The sequence below is a fragment of the Elaeis guineensis genome, chromosome 1 (genome assembly GCF_000442705.2).
Source record: "Elaeis guineensis isolate ETL-2024a chromosome 1, EG11, whole genome shotgun sequence".
In the NCBI taxonomy this organism is placed as follows: domain Eukaryota; kingdom Viridiplantae; phylum Streptophyta; class Magnoliopsida; order Arecales; family Arecaceae; genus Elaeis; species Elaeis guineensis.
Window position 1 is genome coordinate 169,879,143 of NC_025993.2, and position 19,568 is coordinate 169,898,710.

At 38.4% G+C, this 19,568-nt stretch overlaps 1 protein-coding gene across 1 annotated transcript; it reads right to left on the bottom strand.

Annotated features, from left to right (window-relative positions):
* Nucleotides 1-10,963: 10,963 nt before the first annotated feature.
* On the bottom strand, nucleotides 10,964-13,830 carry LOC105060153 (putrescine hydroxycinnamoyltransferase 1). Its single transcript, XM_010943758.4, has 2 exons — nucleotides 13,318-13,830; nucleotides 10,964-11,995 (listed from the first exon to the last, which is right to left on the bottom strand). The coding sequence occupies exons 1-2, from the start codon at nucleotides 13,726-13,728 to the stop codon at nucleotides 11,102-11,104; spliced, it is 1,305 nt and encodes a 434-aa protein (XP_010942060.1). The 5' UTR covers nucleotides 13,729-13,830; the 3' UTR covers nucleotides 10,964-11,101.
* Nucleotides 13,831-19,568: the final 5,738 nt, after the last annotated feature.

Below are 19,568 nucleotides of genomic sequence, written 5' to 3' on the forward strand. Positions count from 1 at the left end.
TCCTAATATATTGGCATAACGACTTCATCTGTCCTTCCAAGCCCATCCGATTATAGTTCTGACAGATCAGTCACTGAAGGCAATCTTATATCGACCTGACACGTCAGACCAGATGGCAAAGTGGACAGTGAAGCTTGACGAGTTCAACATTCAATATCGTCCACGACCATCCATGAAGGTGTAAGTCCTAGTCAATTTTACCGTCGAATATACTATATTCGATAATAAATTGAAAAATACAGATGACAACATAATAAAAGAGGCTACGACTCCCAAACCTGACTTAAAGTCGAACTGGGTGCTACACATTGATAGAGCATCAAATGCACAAGGTAGTGGAGCTCGCCTCATACTCACAAACTTCGAAGGGGTAGTCATCGAGTATGCCCTTCAATTCAACTTTAAAGCCTCAAATAATCAAACCGAATATGAAGTACTTTTGATCGGTTTGAAGATAGTCAAGGAGCTTGAGATTTACAGTTTGAAGGTCTTCATCGACTCGCAATTGATACCAGGACATGTCAATGGCAAATTTGAGGCCTGCGACCCCATTATGATGAAGTATCTTCAGAAGATGAAAGATTTTACGATAAGTATGAAATATTTCGAAATCTTTCACATTCTCAGAATCAAAAATGCTCGAGCTGACATACTTTCACGACTGGCTACTATCTCTTTTAACTCGCTGGATCAGACATTTGTTGAATGCCTCGAACAATCGAGTATCTATAAAGTCGAGGAGGTATTGTAGCTCACTATCGAACCAAGCTAGATGGATCCGATCGTTCAATACCTGATCGATGGGACTCTTCCTACGGACTCCAAGAGGCTAAACGACTCCGATGGATGGTCTCTCAATATGTAATAATGAATGATCATCTTTACAAAAGATCTTTCTCTCTCTCCTTGCTGAAGTATTTAGAACCTACAGATGCCGACTATGCACTTAGAGAAGTGCATGAAGGGATATGCGAAAATCACTTGGGGGCAAATCTCTGGCTTATAAAGTTCTGCAACAAAAATATTACTGATCCACCATGAAAAAAGATGCAGCTGAACTAGTCTGAAAGTATGAACCATGTCAAAAGTACTTAAATATACAACATCAACTGGCTAGTCAGCTGACATCAATTGTAACACCATGGCCCTTCGTACAATGAGGGATTGACATACTTGATCTTTTTTCTCAGACATCTGGATAGAAAAAATTTATAGTGATCGCCATCGACTATTTTACCAAATGGATAGAAGCTGAACCTTTCGCGCAAATCACTGAAAGTAAGATGGAAGACTTCATTTAGAAATTCATCATTTACAGATTAGGTTTGTCACACACCATCATCACTGATAATGGTCGATAATTTGACAACCAAAATTTTAAAAAATTTGGTGCGAAGTTTTATATTATGCATAAATTCACATCATATGGTCATCCACAGTCAAACGGTGAGCTGGAAGTAACCAATCGAACAATCCTATACGGGCTAAAAATTTGACTAAACGAAGCTAAAGACCTCTGGATAGAAGAATTATATTCGATTTTATGGACGTATCGAATGACTCCCCGCATACCAACTGGAGAATCTCTCTTCAACTTAGCTTATGGGACAGAAGCAATGATACCATTTGAAATCGGATTACCATCAACAAGAGTGGAGTAATATAGTGAGCCAAGCAAATCTGAATGTCAGAGAGCCGACTTAGATCTCTTTCCAGAACTCTAACAGCAAGCTCAAGTTTGGATGGCTATATATTGACAAAGAATAGTCCGGTATTATAATGCAAGAGTCAAGCTGAAGATCTTTCGATCAGGAGATTTTGTCTTAAGAAAAGCAGAAGTCTCAAAATCTCTGGATCGAGAAAAATTATCTTCGAACTGGGAAAGACCTTACAAAATATCGAAAACTCTTAGACCGAACGTATATCAGCTAGAAACTCTCGAAAGATCGACGATTCTCCGAACATGAAATACCGACAATCTGAAGATGTATTATCAATAAAGGTATCGATATATACATTATTTAAAATACAATCAAAGTTTTAGAATCACAAGTCTTTGATAAGTTTTATCAACTACTGGCTATATGTCGGCTTTCATTGCCAAAGCCGAGCTATCTACTGTACTTTGACATGAAGTTTATCTCAGCCTCTACTATAAAAATCGAAGAATCAACTACTTCGGTGACGTCTGTATTCGGTTCTCATGCAAAAATCGATACATTGACTGCAATATCAACCGACATTGACTACACAGGCTTTCATCGCGAAAGCCGTAATACTAATTATATCTCAATTTTCAATGTCGGTTTTTCACTATAAAAGCTGACTATAGTCGAAAGACTAATATACCGACTTAGTCCTAACTAAGCAGAATGAAATGCCAAAGCGATCAAGGTTGGATTGAAACTATACTGACTAGGCTACAGCCAGTCGAGGGATATTCGGCTTGCCATCGATTATCAGATAATTCGACGTATAAGCCTGACCAAGTATTGAGCACGAGATATTCGACTTACAATCGTTATCTTAATTTCTATCAAGTACGTCAAAATGACTACACGACTAATGGATATTCTGCAAGTCCTACCGAATAATCGGATCATCGATTAATGTTCGATGACTACTTTACATTGCAGATGTTGCAGATAATATTTCAGACGAACAAAGTTCAAACTTAGAAGAAAAATGCTTTCATTCATTGTCAAAACAAGAAGTTACAAAATTGGACCGAAGTCCGATCACAAGTATCTGATTACAAAAAAGAAAGCAAAATACACCGATTAGATTTCATCATCGTTCTTTTACTCGGGTGTAGCATCTTCGACTTGAATGATTTCGACCTCAGTCGGTGCTTTTTCTTGAGTTGGAGCAATTTCTTCTTCAGCAACTCCATCTTTCGATCTTGGAGGGATGATGCTGCTCAAGTTGAAGTTCGGATATAATTTTTCGACCGCATCTCGACCGTCTTCATATCCAATATAGTATGAAGTAAAACCATTTTCGAGGATCTCTTCCCTGTATTCTTTCGATTCTCGAATATTCTTGACTGCCTGATCCAGTGCTTCTCTTGCCAACTCTGCTTTCGCTTTAGCCAAATCAACATCGGCTCGAGTAGAGGATAATTCTTTTTCGACCAGTGCCAACTTTTTCAGGCAGGCCCGATGACGTCCACATTCGGCTTCGAGTTCTTCGATGCATCCATCTCACTCTCATCGAAGTCGGTGGATAAAATGCTTCTTACTCTTGACCTGTGATTCAAGAGCTGAAATAGCCCCGCGAGCCAACATAAGTTCAGCCCCTGAGGATGCCAAGTCGTCAGTGAGTCGGAAAACCTTCTCCTGAAGTTTGGCTTCTTGCTCCGCTGCCAACTTGAGTTGTTCAAGTGTAGTTGCTTTCTCAGCATCGACAGCTACCACCTTATTCTTCCACGTGCTGCGGATGTCGGCGAACTTCATGTGGCCGACTTCCAGGTCAGACATGTCATGGATCAACTACAAACAGAGAATAAGTCAGATAAAAAAAAAGAGAAAAGAAGAAAGAAAATTTTATCAAAGAAACTTACCCCGATGATGGTCGGGAAAAAGAATGAAATATTTCGACCACCGACCGTTTTCTCTGACGCTCTCGATCGATCAGAAGGAGAGTCATCTGGCACAGTCGCTTGGTTAGTATAGAATTAGCCAAGGTCGATTCATCGACGGGCACTTGGAGATCGAAGTGCACCGCATGGCCCTCCGACACTACATCATCCGCTGAGGCCATCAGAGCTTTCCCTCGATCTGTTGTCGGCGGCCCCACATTTGAAAGCGAGGGGAAGCTTGAGCTTGACTACGCCCCAATTGAAGGATCAACTGGCACAGCCGTAGATTGTTCGGGCTCTCTTGCCTTGGCCCGAACCTCAGGTGGTGGAACTACCGATGTTGTTTCGGTAGTTCGCCTCACCGCCCTTTCCTCGGATGGCGCAGCAGGGAGCACTGTCGGAGCTGACAGTGCCAAGACTGGTTTAGGAACCGATGTCGATGGGGCATCGGGTTCTACGATCGATGTCGAAATGCCGATCGGAGCCGGTGCTTGATGCCTCTTTGGTGGTCACAAAGGCCCGGCCTCAGATGCTGTCATCTTCTTGGTAGCATGCAGACGAATGTCGGCATTCGACACTCGCACCCTCTGCTGCATGGCTGCAATTACAATGGAGGTCAGTACAATTCAGCAAGTAAAAGAAAAGTCAGAAATAACCGACCAACTATACTATACCTAAACGAGAAATCGAACTAAGGCTGGTGTCATAAAGGGTCTGTTCGGTTACAAGCTCTTTCTGCTTCAACACCGACATGTCTTTCAGTCGGTGAAAGTCTTTCTGATCGTCGATCTCTACCCGGCTGTTGTCGTTGGGACTGGTTCGAGGATCGCCCCAACGAGAAGGAAAACCCCAAAGAAGGGAAGAAGAAGCAAAGAAAAATTAATTCTTTCATCCATGAATAGATGATGGAAGATCGGTGATAAAGAAAAGACCTTTTCGAGGGTTGAAGAACTACCACCCTCGGGCCTTCAGATGAGGTCAAAGGACAAAGAAGGCTCGAAAAAGAGAAGGATGGGGCATGATCGGCAACATCCGACATAGCAAAGCAAAGCAAATTATCAGTCGGACCGAGTTCGATGCCAGCTGAGCCGGACAAAGTCTGTAATAATCTAAAATATTCTGGACAAACTCTGGAATCGAAAATCAAAGATCCACCCGAAGACTTTCGACGTAGAAGGCCACCTGGCCCGAAGGTGGGTTATTCACCTGACCATCGGCTTCAGAGGTGAAAAGTTGAAACTGCTTCGAGATACAAAACTGCTCCCGGAGCCGTTCGATATTCGGTCCCGAAAGTGAAGAGGACTCCACATCCGGACTCGATTGGGATTCATCAGTCGGATTCTCCGACCAATCTTTCTGAGAAGGAGAGGCCCTAGTAATGAGAACAACTCTAAAGAAAACATAAACTTTAGAGGAAAAAGGAAAGGATTCGAAAGAAAGACGAAGTTGACCTGAAGGTTGGAAGCGATAACCTTGGGTGTTGAGGCAACAATCCGGCAGAGTTCCAGCAGCAAAAGTAGTGAAAAATGAAAATTTGATTGAGACTGACCCTCTATATAGGATACCTCAACATCCGAAATGAAGACGGTCAAATCGAAGATCTACCAGATGACGATACGTGGCAACATCTGGACCGACCATTGATCGGATGGTTTGACGCATCTGCCCTAGATTGAGCCACGTCATCTCTATCCGTGTGAACAATTCCGACTCAATAACTTTCGGACATGTGGAATAAATCTACTTGTTAGGATCATATCGTCAGACGCCGAATTGACTTTCCGAAATGACGTCTGACACTGACAACTGATACTGAATCATCCAGTCAATATGATAGATGACTGTACCTGCTAATACGACAAATAACCGATCACCAATATCTCGAAGAAAACGGCATCAAAATCAAGGTTCGATGTGATAAAAAATAACTCTCTTCGTCTAACGTGACAGACCACGTGGTAATACACACGTTGACTCCCTTTGGACTTGGGAGTGGGGGGCAACTGTTGGGGTAAGTCAATCGATCCCTGACTCAAGTCAACTGACTCCGACTCAATAACAACCGATCGACAGGACATACAACTCTGACTCTACATCGACTGAATGTGTGGTTCCGACTCTTCATCGATCAGAACCGCACCGATCTATTGCCGGTTGACCGACTAATGATTCGACTACTATCGATCGACAGCGGATGACTTAGACCATCGGTATACCAGAACTACTAACCGACGGTTGTTTATAAATTTTACCGACATATGGTCGGTTCTACCGACATATAGTCGATCAGTCAACTCAAATATACCATAACCATAATGAACAGTTACCGACCACATATCACGACGTAATCAGTGAGAATTAACGATCCACTACGTGATTATGATCCGATAATTTAGCGTCATAAAATACAGGACCACGTCCGACGGTTACGAAAATCTCGTTTATAAAAAGGGGTAAGAAAAATGGGACGGATAAGCTTATGCTGGGCCAAAATGCTGCTACTGTTCACATTCAACTCTTGTTCACCAACTTTTTTCTCAGACTTAAGCATCGGAGGGTGTTCGCCGGACATAAATCCAGTTTGTGTGGACGCTGTTTTGTAGGTGTTCATTTCCGACGACAGACGACGGAGAGTTGGCTGCAACAAATATTATCCTAATATTTATATGAATATAATATGAATATTATTATATTTATTATATCTAAATATTATTTTAACATTTATACTAATATAATATTTTTATTAATATTAATATAATATATATATATATTAATATAATATTATATTTAATATTATATTTATATCTATATTAATAAATTTATTATATCAAAATATTAATATTGTATTAATATATACTAGTATTATATTAATACAATAAATTATTATAGTCTAATATTATATTATAATATATTAATATAAATATTATATTAATATTTATATAATATTTAGGAGTAAAAAGATAGAGTCTTATATCTACTAAAAATATAATAAATATTTTATATAATTTTTTTTAAAAATAAATGTTCAATCAAATATAAGTTATTTTTAAATAAATCACGTCAATCAAACGTATCAAAATTTTATTTTAAAAAAATAATTTTTTAAAAAATAATTTTTTTAAAAATTATTTTTTGAGATGAAATTTTTTTTTGTGTGAATCAAATGAATCCTTAAAATAATCTTACGACTGGACCAAATAAATAGACGTACAAAGTTATCCGTATCTGCAATCAATGTTGCTGAGACAAATAGAAGTAGTAGGAAAGATCGCTTATACATTTGACGCTCATGTCATTGGTTCGCTAATGGTAAATAGGGATTTCTCTGGTACGGTTGGGGTTGGGGGTGTGAGTCAGGGATATGGGTACCACTTAGCAATCACCAACTTTTATATAGGACGAGTGAGCCGGATTGATACAACCTACGATCCACAATATTTTTTTTCTTTTGATAAAACGACATATGAACTACCAATTTTTAACCGCTGTTATGGTGGTTTGTTGAGGCATTGAGCTGCCTTTATCTGAGTGCTTCGTCACTTTACGTTCCTGGGACTAGCTCACTATATTGGTATAAATTGCTTGATTATGGAAGTTCAATTGCGGGTTTGTGCCATTGTATCATGATGGAAATGATATGGCATTTCTCATAATAATGTTGAGATTTAATTAGAAATACTGCTTTTAAAAAAAATCAATCTCATGTTCTAAATTTTAGTTGGTTTAAATGTTTTAAAATATATTTTACCAAACACCTCTTTTCAAAGAGTCACGTCTCTTCGAAATTAAACGTTGGTGTGCGAAGAGATATAATGTGTCCGAAATATATATCACGTATCTTCAGAGCCACAATATTGCTGTAATCATTCGGATGGAATTTATAAATAGACTTTGAGTCCAGCACCTTTGGATATATTCGAACACATCACATTACATCCACTCTCTTTGGTATTCCATCTCTCACAGCACACTGCTTTGGAGACCGAGACATTGTTTTTCTAAAGTACTTTTTTCAAGTTTCTTTCACTTTTTTTTTTTCTTTTTTAAGGAACTACACGATGTCATTCGTATCAAGCCTTTTAGCGATCATGGGGGTTAGAAGGGGATCATGTTAAGTGAAATTATTATACTTCAGGGACGAGATCATCGTAGACCCGTATGTAGAGGTAAGTCATATATTTTGAGCATTATATATTATACATCTTGATTATGGCAAAATTTTTTTAGTCTTCTGATTTTTTTTAATAATTTTTTTATATATAATATTATTTTAAAATCAAAATAGTAATTTCTAGATCATATTCCACCAACAAATAATTTCTTGCTCAGCCATTTGAGAAGCAAGAGCACGAAATTTGATGAAGTCCTAACAAATGGTAATACAAGAATTTTACCAAAAACCCCAAATTTAAGGTAAGTAATGGCAATCTTTCCTCTCTTTTTTATTATACATAGAGATCCTTTCCAATTTGGCAACACGCCCAAACCATGTTGGCACCAAACTTCCAGTCATTATGAGCGTCATATTAGAAATGTTATCAGCATCCCTATACCTACCTCCCAGAGATCGCTGGGAATAATTGCATCCTTCAGGATCTTTAGTCTTGTTGCTCTCGCTGTAGAAATCTGGCATTCACTGCTTTTCTTTGCCTCCCCTTTTTTTTTTCTTTTTATTTTTTTGCGGAAGTTGCTTGCCTTTTAACTCAATTGGCCAACACGTGTCCTACGTTGCATAAAATGCTCGCTGTTTGCTGACACGATTTAAGATGGAATTATCCTTTTAGGATGCATTTGATTTGCGACCAGAATCATCATTCGAATTGAAATTAGAATGAATTGGAATAGAACTTAGATGGCCATATCTCGTGATCAAAATCAAAATCAGATTAGGATTTGAATACTAGGGGATAGGGGATAGTTAGATTTAGATTTTGTGAGATTGAGGCTTTTCCATTTTTTCTTGAAATCAAAATAGTAATAGAACTCTTTCAACCAAATAACTGGAACGGAGGACACTCATTTTCATTTTCATTAGAGGCTAAAGAGTCTAACTCCTCCCAACTAAATATGCTCTTAATTCAAAATAAATTAGACATGTTTCATCGGATGCTATATTACTGGTCATGTGTTTATGCTGCACAGGTCTAATCCACAAAAAAGTATCAGATTTATTAATCATCTTGGATCGGTGGGAGTTTATAAGGGTCAAATTTTTTCTTTCAAGAAAAAAAAAATAGCACAAGGTGATGTTGAAAGATGTTAGTTGGATGATTTCATGCTTCGGTGAAAATTTGGAAAGGGACAAATAATCTCCTTGCAGATTGTTCATCAAAGCAATATTTCAGTATTTTCAGGCTTTTGGTCCAACTGGGAATTAATAGCACCCAACAACTAGTTAATTAAGGATACCCGAACCTACATAAGTTCAATGTGGGTGAACTATAATCCAGTTCATACTAACATCTGCTTTTGGTTTCCCCTTCAGGTATAATCATGTTTGATCCATCCATTTGAGCAAGCATATTTGCAAAGAATAACATTGTGCTAGTTCCTAAGCCATGATCTTAACCTCTAATCAGACAAGCCATAGGGCAAGTTATCTTGTGCCGCATAACCTAGAGGTGCCTAGGAAAATCTGATGCAGACTGAGAACTTTGTTGGCCCTCTTTTCTCCCTCAGGAAAGGATGGGGGGACAAGTTGACAGCTCAGCTTGGATCGATCCATGATAGGGGTGGCAAATGGGTTGGGTCGGTCATAAATAAATTGGATCATAAATGGATCGGATCAGAAAATAATCAATTCAAATCCGATCTATTTATTAAACGGGTCAAAAATTCAAATCTGAATCTGACCTGTTTATTAAACAAGTAATCCGACTCGATCCAATCCATTTAACCTGTTGATTAAATAGATCAAATTAGGTTAAACGGATTAAACAGGTTAAACAGATCAAATTAAATGGGTCAGAAACAGGTTAAACAGATTTTAAACAGGTTAAACGGGTCTTAAATGGATTAAACATATTAAACAGATCGGGTTAAATGGATCAGAAATAGGTTAAACAGGTTAAATGGGCTATCTGACTCAACCCAACCTAAATATTAAACGGATTAAACGGGTCAGATATTTAAAACCCATATCCAATCCACTTATTAAACGGGTTAAACGGATCGATCTGTTTATGACTCAAACTTGTTTAGCCTAGACCTAAACCTATTTATGACGGGTTGAATACAGGTCGGATTGATGGGTCAGATCATATTTTGTCAGTCCTAATCCACGAGTATGCCACCAACATCCAAACTAGAAGGGCAGTGATTAGGAGCTACAAACTATGAATTAAGGACTAAAGGTTAAAAATAATTGAAAGATAAAGTTAATATGATAAAAAGACCGATCACTGATTTATTCAGCGAAGTGCCTTTTCTCAGAATTATAACATAATATTTCTACACATATTTCTTCCAGTGTTGGACAGTTGTCTCTCTCGAGCATTGACATTTATCTCCCCCAGTTACCATCACATAATCGACCTTTTTATCTGATGGTTGCTGTAGCAATTTCCAACCACATCTCCACTTCTCACATCCCAATCTTTCAATAGTGGTTTCCATCTCTCATGTTGTCCTTCTAAACTCTAAAATGTATTAGGCCAATTTCTAAGTATGATCAGCCTCTCAGTCAATACCCAGTCTCTCTAGTGGGCCATATTTACAAGGGCTACTTTTGTCATCTTTCTAAAACTCAGCCTGGTTCGACCTACTTCGTTTAGATGTAGGTAGGCCTGTCTTATGTGGCATCTCGTTGCAATTAATTGGCCTACCATAATATAATCCCCATTGTTCTCTTGCCGTCATTCTAGCTAATCCTCCCGTTCTTAAAAGAATAATGCCTGCGCACGATTCCATCCAATGGTTAACTTAGTGATTTTCGTGCTCATGCGTTTAAATGAGTCCCGAACCTTTAGCCTACACTTCTCGCACTCTTATCTGGTTTTTGGTATCACTACATGGCTATTATCTAACTTATGTTTTGGATGCATACTTTGGATTAGACTATAGTGTAAACATAGAGACAAAAGGTTATCATAATCGGGCATGAATCCTTTGCGGTGCACTGCATGGTGATACCGTGCATTGTGTGCATCATCCATGTGATGGACAACCGTTCACGGATGTAGGTCATGCGATGCACTACGTAGTGTGCAGCCGTATAGAACCACATGATGGACGGTGCATGCGGTACACCACGAGTACCACACAGGATCTCTACTCCATCTCAACCAGGATGTTTAAACTGAACTATATATGCTTAAACATCCAGAAACCCATACAATTGGCCAGACCGGACAAATAATGACAACCGCTAAAACTCAATTATGCTGAAAGTAAATTCCAGAACCAAATTTATTCGCATGCTAGAAAGCGGGGACATACATAATACCAGCAACTCAATAATCCAGTTAAACACCGACAGGCACAAGAAGGCCAGAGCTCACAAGCTACAGAAGCCAGCCATGGCTACACTCCCCCCACAGCCTCCAAATCCTCGAAGAATATCTTCTTGAACCTTGGCATATTCTCTGGCTCCAGCGCCACCGCCAACGAGAGACTACCATCAGCTCCGGGGTTGTTCATGATGTACACCAGCCCACTGAACTGCAGGCACGCACGCCCCATGAACACCGGCTTCCCCCATCCAAAGTCGGCCTCATATATCGGCAGCCCCAGCCAGCTGATCACCCACAGGTCGGTGCCCGGCATCACCCACGCCCCCTTGTGCAAACCCCTCACATCCTCCAGCTGCTCCAGGTAGTCCACAAGCGACCGGATGAATTCGTCATTTAATCGAACGATTGCACCGTGAACCTTGTCGGCGCTGAACTCGAGCGAATTGGACAGCACTTCTCCGACCGTCGCAACTCCCGACGTCCTGAAGATGGCGTTGCCAAGATAGCCTTGTGGAAGTGGGGGCGTAACGCGAGCACGCGCATCGGCGGTCATGTACAGTCGGGTCTCCTGATCGCTTGAAAGCTGGCGAGCCTTGCACGCGGACCGCCACACGTGGGCGACGACTGCTTTGAAGGTGGAGAGGGGCTTCTTGCCGCCGCCGATGTTCTTGAGGGAATTGAGCTGGTTCTTGGATAGCTTAAGGATGGCGGAGTCGAAGGGGTATTTGCTGCCGCTGGAAGGCTTCGCTTGTGGCTTCGGTGAGTATTCGACGTGGTCGAAGAGCACCGTCGGTGGAGAGCGAGCTCGGAGAAGGGTGCGGTCAAGGTAGGGGGGGACGGCGAGCTCCATGCCTCGGGCAATTTCTGCCCATGAGTTGACGAAGTGGAGCGCGCCGAGGCCATCTGCGGTGGGGTGGTGCACGGCGGCGCCCAAGCACACCCCACCACACTTGAAGAACGTTACCTGCAACCATTTGGATACGGATTCAGATGGTGGTTTGTTTGTTCGACGAATTAAGTGTTTGTTGAACACAGCTGAGGAAGGAGGGCGGGAAGGAGAGTGGAGAAGATCCTGATCTATTTTCCGAGATCATTATTACCAATATAGCTGATGGATGGGTGAGAAATGTGGCACAAACTGACCGGATCCAACTGTAAATTAGAGATGATAATTTTAGCTGATCCATTAAATACCAAATCCCATTCGAATGGAGCGAATTTTATCTAATCCAATGAAAACTTGAAATGAATATGGATTCTAGAAAAAATATTCGAAGTAAATTTAAATCGGATACGAATAATGATACACTCCATCTCGAATCCAAATTTTCAAAATTATAATTATTTTATAATATTTATATGATGAAATCCTTATCTAGTCTGATCTAATTTGATTCTTCTTGTCTATCCAATCCGACCCAACTCCTACCTCTATTTGACGAGATTTGTCGGTACGGGATGGATATAGATATTGACCCAATCCATATTTAACCCATTCACATCCCTACTGTAAATCACTCCAGCTAGATGAGCCAAGACCAAGGCAAAAACTGGTAGGTCTCTTGACACTTTCCAAAGTAATAACAATACTGGAATTGTAGTTCAATCTGAACCGGTGGTCTTACATGCGCAGGATCAAGGTTGCCTCCGGCCCACGAACCTCCATTTGTAGAGAGGCTCAGGCTGTCAAACAAGCACTTCAACAAGCGATTGTTTATAACATGAATTGGTTAATCATCCAGAGTAACTTGTTCATAGCTGTTGAATGCTTAGAGATTCGCTGGAATCCCAATCTAAAACTCATACCTTGATACTTCTATTTGAAAGGACCCCGTATTCTAGCTGCGAACGAGTTGGGTTAGGACAGAAATTCGCTTAATCAAATTAAAGGCCATTAAATTATGACTCTAGTATCCACATCCAATATGACCTACTTATAGACGGGGTAGAGAGTTAAGATAAGCCACGTGTGATTATTGGTAAACTTGATTCAAGCTTGAACTGGTGTTTCCTTGGGCTGGGTCTGCGTCAGGTACGTTTCGGAGGCTTTGCGTATCCCAGCAAGTGCCCCAAAGCGCACCTTGACAGGGTATTTCGTGAAGTGGCAGGGGTAAATGGGGTACTATAGTCCCTCCACCTACCCCTTGGGTATGGGGTACGAATAACAAAGAAGCTTCCACCTACCCCCCCGACCCCCGACCCGACCCACTACCCCCACAAAAAAAAAAAAAAAAAAAAAGAAAAAAAACAGAGAGAGAATAAATAAAACTACAAAAGAAAACTGACCTGAAACATGACCAAGATGCACGGTGGGTTGCCGGACTCCACCGACGGCACTAGCAACTGCCTCATTTCCGTCGACGGCGCGAAATCTCCAAACTCATCGACCGTCGATTCGGAGCGGGCGACGACGAAGAGAACCCCCTCCCCGGTGCAGTGGATCTCGACCCGGCCATCTGGGCCCACCACGAACCGGCCGGCGAGCGGGTAGAATGGCACCAAAGCCTTGCCCAGAGCCGCCTTCAGGGCCTCCACCGAGAAGAAGTTGGGGTCCCCGTTGGGCCGGTAGAAATAGACCGTTGGCGTGTGACCCCGGGCCACCAATAGGTCCAGATTTGACAGCCAGATCTCATGCTTTGGGGTGTCGTCGATCGGAGTCACCAAGCCGGTCTCCAATATCTCCACCGTCTTCCCCATTCTTGGAGCTGATACTGTTTCTACTCCCACTCTCGCTCTATCGGTGGCGTTGTGAAGCCTCAAACAGATCCAGTTATTTGAGGGAATTAAATACTCACGCCATTTTTATAAGGCACTAAGGCTCATGCAATCAGTGAAATGTGGGGTCCACCGCCTGATGCACCAGCTCAGCAGGCCGGTGGTCACGAAATTTCATTCCTGGGAATAAAATAGTTACAAAACTTTTTAAGGCACTCAGGCCCATACAAACAATGAAATGTGGGTTCCACCACGATGATCGGGTGTCCCACAACGCAAATGACATTCCGCGTCCACTGTACCAGCTCGGTAGACCAGATATTTTCCTACTGGCGGCTGTCGCTTCTCTCGTCAAACGTGGAAAAGGATGGTTGACAGGTTGAGTTTATTTTGATTTTTACTTCTATTAGGATAAATTTATATGTTGGTCTCTTTTGGGTAACAATTCAAATTCATATCGGATTAGGATACTGATCTAAATTAATTTTTTATAAAAATATTAATATAAATTTAAACTAGTTTAGTGCATTTTATATATCTCTATAATCATAAAAAAAATAGTAGTAATTGAGTCTATCAGAGATAGGGTAGATTGGAAGCTAAAATTTATGAGATAATTTTATAGTTATAATTTTTAATTTTTTATAGTAAAATTTTTGTATTATTTTTATCTGTAGACATAGGTTTGAACTAAATAAATTATGTGTGCACTTAATTTCTCTCTTCTTTTTTTCTTCTTATCTCATCATTCTCCTTGTTGGTTGCAACAAGTGGTATCGATGTCTTGCACTTTTTGAATGGAGTTTCGTAATGATAATTGTAAAATTCGAAATCTAGAAGTTTAATAGTGCGAACGACTTCAGTATCTAACAGATTAAGATACTAACTTTTTTGGTGCAATAAGATTTATGGAAGGCATTGAAAAGTAAAAAGAAGTTATCGGATATAATATCTACTAGAGACAAAGAGGAGCTATTGTCGAAGGCACATAGTATAATTCTATTATATTTGGTAGACGAGATGATTAGAAAAATTGAATAGAAGACAGTGGCGGGACTATGGTTAAAATTAGAGAGTAGATATATGCCTAAGTTACTCATAAACAGATCATATTTGAAGAATCGGCTCTAACACCTATGTACGAAAGAAGGTACATCCATGAAAAATCATATAGGTGAATTTAATAAAAATATTTTGAATTTAAGAAATATTAGTGTGCTAATTAATGATGAAAATCAGACTCTTATATTATTGTGCTCGCTACCACCTTCTTATGAGAACTTCGTTGACATTATGTTGTACACTAGAGAATCTCTTTTAGACAATGATATAAAGGATTCTTTAAAGAATTGAAGAAAAGGATTTCTGAAAGCTACGAGGAGAATCAAAGAGAAGGCTTGATTGCTAGAGGTAGGAGCAGTGAAAGGGATTCTAGTCGTAAGATAGTCTAAATCAAAATCAAAATATATAACATTCATTATTTTCATTATCATAAGGACATATTAGAAGACTTTATCCTGAAAGAAAAGGAAAGTATGAAAAAAGAGGGCTAATCTTCGAAGCTAATTCGAGTATAGCACAAGAAAATTTTGATAATATTGGTAATGAGATTCTGTCAGTCAGTGTGGATAGCTTTGGGATTGAATGGATTCATGATTCTAATTATTTCTTTCACATAATTCTCAATAGAGATTAGTTTTCTACCTACTATATTAGGGAAGAAAAAATTCTACTGGAAGATAATTAATTAATTATAGTTGTTGATGTTAGAACAATTCGAATTAAGATGTATGATGGTACTATGAGGATCTTAGATGCTTGGCATATTCTGAAATTGAAAAGAACCTAATTTTCTTAGGTGCTTAAGAATCTCATGGGTATAATTATACCGACAAGAATAGTTCATTGAAAATCTTTAAAAAATTGTTATAGTGATGAAAAAAAGTTGGTTAATGAATTATATCACTTACTAAATAAAATAATAATAAATACTATAGTAGTTTCTTTATCATCAAGGTTATTAATACGGATGCTACTCAGTGATAGCATACATGTTTAAGGATATGAGTGAAAGAGGGATGCATGAATTTGACTAAGAGAGAGGCCTACTTAATGGTGTGAAGATAGAAAGATTAGATACTTTTACGAACATTATATATTTGATAAGTAGTGCAGAGTAAAGTTTAGTACTGTTGCGGTCGATCTCCGACGAGATGGTCGGCGGGTAAGCCGAGTAGTAACGCATAAGTACCGAAGGGTAGAGAATTTGCAAAATGAATCTTTTTGTCGAAAGTTGTCCGGTGGGGGATCCTCCGATACCTAAGTCAGTCGAAGAAAGAAAATAGTAAAAAATAAAAAATGAGAGCTAAAAGCTTCTAATTAGTTCAACTTACCAGGCCTCCCTTTGCTTACCATTATTTATAGGGTAGAGAATATCATTATAATGTAATTCTCATCTCTGAATATTCAGAATGTGGGAGTCATGGCATTTACAATGGTTACCTCATTAACTGCTATCAAAATTGAATAATGGATAGCTCGTGGGCGACTATCGTATCCCATGATTGTGTGTAGTTAATGCTCATACCGAATAACCATCCTTTGATCCTCAGATTTGCAGGATTAAGATAGTCAATAGAACATCAAGGAAGTCATCAGTCAAGTGCTGACTACATATCGAACGTCATAGGTTAGACGTTGATTGCTTGTCAAATCAAATCGATCAAATGCCGACTAGATCATATTCCATCATTCAAGATGGCTTGATCCGTAGCATAAGGTATTTAGTCAGTGCGGAGACAAGAAAGAGAGATAGCTGTCATGCACCTGATTGGTAGGAAGGAGAGGATGAGGGATAGTCGGCTAAGTGATGAGGATCTACCCCAATAAGTACCAATATTCACAATATCAAAAGTACATGAGATTACATCCATTCAGAGCTTTGAAGTCCCTCTCTAGTTGCATCAAAGAGTGGACATCATTATTTTGAATATTTATTGATGATTACTTTGAAAAGATCAAGGTGTATTTTCTAAACTATAAGGATGCAATATTTGTCAAATTCAAATAGTGAAAAACCTTGGTTGATAAGTAGATTGGAAGAAAGATTAAGATACTGACAATCGAAAATGGCTCGGAGTACTGTTCGGATGAATTTGATAAGTTCAGTAAGAATGAAGGTATAATAAGATATCACACTATATAAAGAACACCATAGTAGAATGAAGTTATAGAATAGATGAATAGGATACTCATGGAGAGAACTCATCTTATGCACTCAAATGCTAGTCTCAACACAACTTTCTGAATTGAAGCAGTTAATATAATACGGTACTTGCTAAATTGATCTCTATCAACTATAATTAAGTGCAAGATTCCATACGATGTATGGTATGCTTATTATGTTATTATTCTAGTTTGAGAATATTTGATTATCCTCTCAAGGTGGTTTGTTCTCGATGGATTCGTTCTATAAGTTTCTTAATTGTGGAGGTCTAAAATATCCATTTGTAAAAACTTTTTGAAATACTCCATTGCTAGAAATAGCGAAGGTCATTTATGGCTTGCAACAAAGAACAAATTGTATATGGGGGAACTGCTTACTAAGAAATGCTAAAATATCAATTCTTAATGTGTATTGTGTGGGTCAAATCTGGAGTCTGAAATCATCTCTTATTCAAATGCTCTTTTGTTCAAAGCTTACATACAAAACTAAGTTGAAGAGAAGAGTGGGGGATCAATTAGTGCCAGCAAGTTGTTGGAAAGTTTGGAAGGAAAGAAACAACCAAATTTTTTGAAGAGGACTGGATTTGTTCTTTCCATCTTGTACAATATTTTGTGAAGTTTCCAAAGCTAGAAACATATTTGTTCTTCAAAGATCATAGACGATCGTGATGGGCTCTAGGATGCTTTGCAATCTTTGTTACCTCTTATGATGGTGGATGGATAAGCACCTAGCCAAATTTAGCTTACTTTACCATGCAGTGCATTTGATTTTTTTCCTTATTTGTCTTATCGTGGATATGCCTTTCTTCCTCCCCATTTCTTTTGTAATACTTCTCCTGTAATATATTCTTTACTTTACTTCAATAAAAATGGATAGCTTCCTACTATCCTTTGTTTGCCTCAAAAAAAGAGAATATTTTGTTGACTTGCTTATGTTCATGTGAATGATGATAAACTTGAATAGAGGACAAAAAGATGTATATTTTTAGATTATGTAGATGGGGTGAAGGGATATAAATTATGATATATAGATGATTATAGGTCATCCAAAATTATTATTAATAGAGATATTATTTTTGATGAGTTTGCTATGTTAAATTAGAAGAAGGAATCCGTTGATAGTGTGGGTATAAACCATGATGTCAGTAAACAGATGAAATTTAATATTGGAGCTCTAAAAGAGTGTCACAAAACTCTCCAGTTCAATCCAATGAGATAAAGATGCAGGATTTTATATAGGATGATACGTCACAACAGTAACAATAATAAAATATTGCTACTTATATGGAGAGAAGGCGTATTAGACCACCTTTATGATGTACAAATATAGTTTCTTATACTCTTGCAATAGAGTATTGAGGATGAAGAACCTTCCTCATATCAGGATATAGTTAATAGTAAAGAGTCTACATAATAGATATTCAAGAAGAAAGGAGACATTCTTGGGGTTGGGACAGCATGGTTCAAAGAATGGTTAGTTACAAAGGATCATACTTAGAAGGAAGGAGTGAATTTTTATGAAGTATTCTCTCTTGTTGTAAAGCATAACTCCATATGATTCTACTTGTTATGGTTTATGTGTTTGATTTAGAGCTTGAGCAGCTTGATGTCAAATCTATCTTCTTGTATGATGAGTTAGAGGAATAAATCTATATGGTATAACCAGAGACTTTCTTGTTCCAGGTAAAGAAAATTTTGTTTGCCTATTGAAGAACTTTTTATTGGGTGCAAAGCAATCATTTAGGAAATGGTATAGAAGATTTGATATTTTCATAATTGATAATGATTATACCAAAAATCACTATGATAATTGCATTTATTATAGGATACTTCCAGATTATTTCTTATATATTTGCTATTGTATATTGATAATATCTTGATTGCAACTAAAGATAAATTGAAAATCAATATGTTGAAAGTTTAATTGAGTGGTGAATTTAAAATAAAAGATTTGGATGTAGCAAAGAAGATTTTGAAGATAGAGATTCTTAGAGATTGACAAACAAGTCGATTATACATATCTCAAAAAAAGTACATAGAGAAGGTGCTTAAACACTTTGATATAGATAGATCCAAATCGATGAGTATTCTTTTGGTCGCATACTTTAAATTATCTATTTTATTGTCACTACAAACTAAGGAGGAGGTGGAGCACATGTCACGTGTTTCATATGTTAGTACTATTGGTAGCTTGATATATGCTATGGTTTGTATTAGGCTCGATATCTCACATATAATTAGTATAGTTAGTGAATATATAGAAAATCCTGGGAAGACATATTAATAGATTATGAAATATTTGAGATGCTCTACAAATATTGGCTTAGTTTATCATAGTAGTGAATCAACTAATAATATTGCAGGCTATGTTGATTCTGATTATGCAGGTGAATTGTATAAATGATGCTCATTAACAAGATGTATCTTTACTCTTTTTGGTTATACTATTAGTTAGAAAGCTATACTTCAATCAATATTTATCTTATCTATAACTAAAGCAGAGTATATAACTATAACAGAGAGAGTATATGGTTGTATGGTCATGTTAATAGTCTTCGCTTATAGCAACAATTAACAATTATCCATTAAAATAGCCA

Bases quoted from the DNA above. Each gene is read 5' to 3' on its own strand.
- LOC105060153 (XM_010943758.4), bottom strand. From the start codon at position 13,728: ATGGGGAAGACGGTGGAGATATTGGAGACCGGCTTGGTGACTCCGATC. The intron at 11,996-13,317 runs GTCAGTTTTCTT...AAATGGTTGCAG, and splicing joins GCATCTTGGTCATGTTTCAG to GTAACGTTCTTCAAGTGTGG.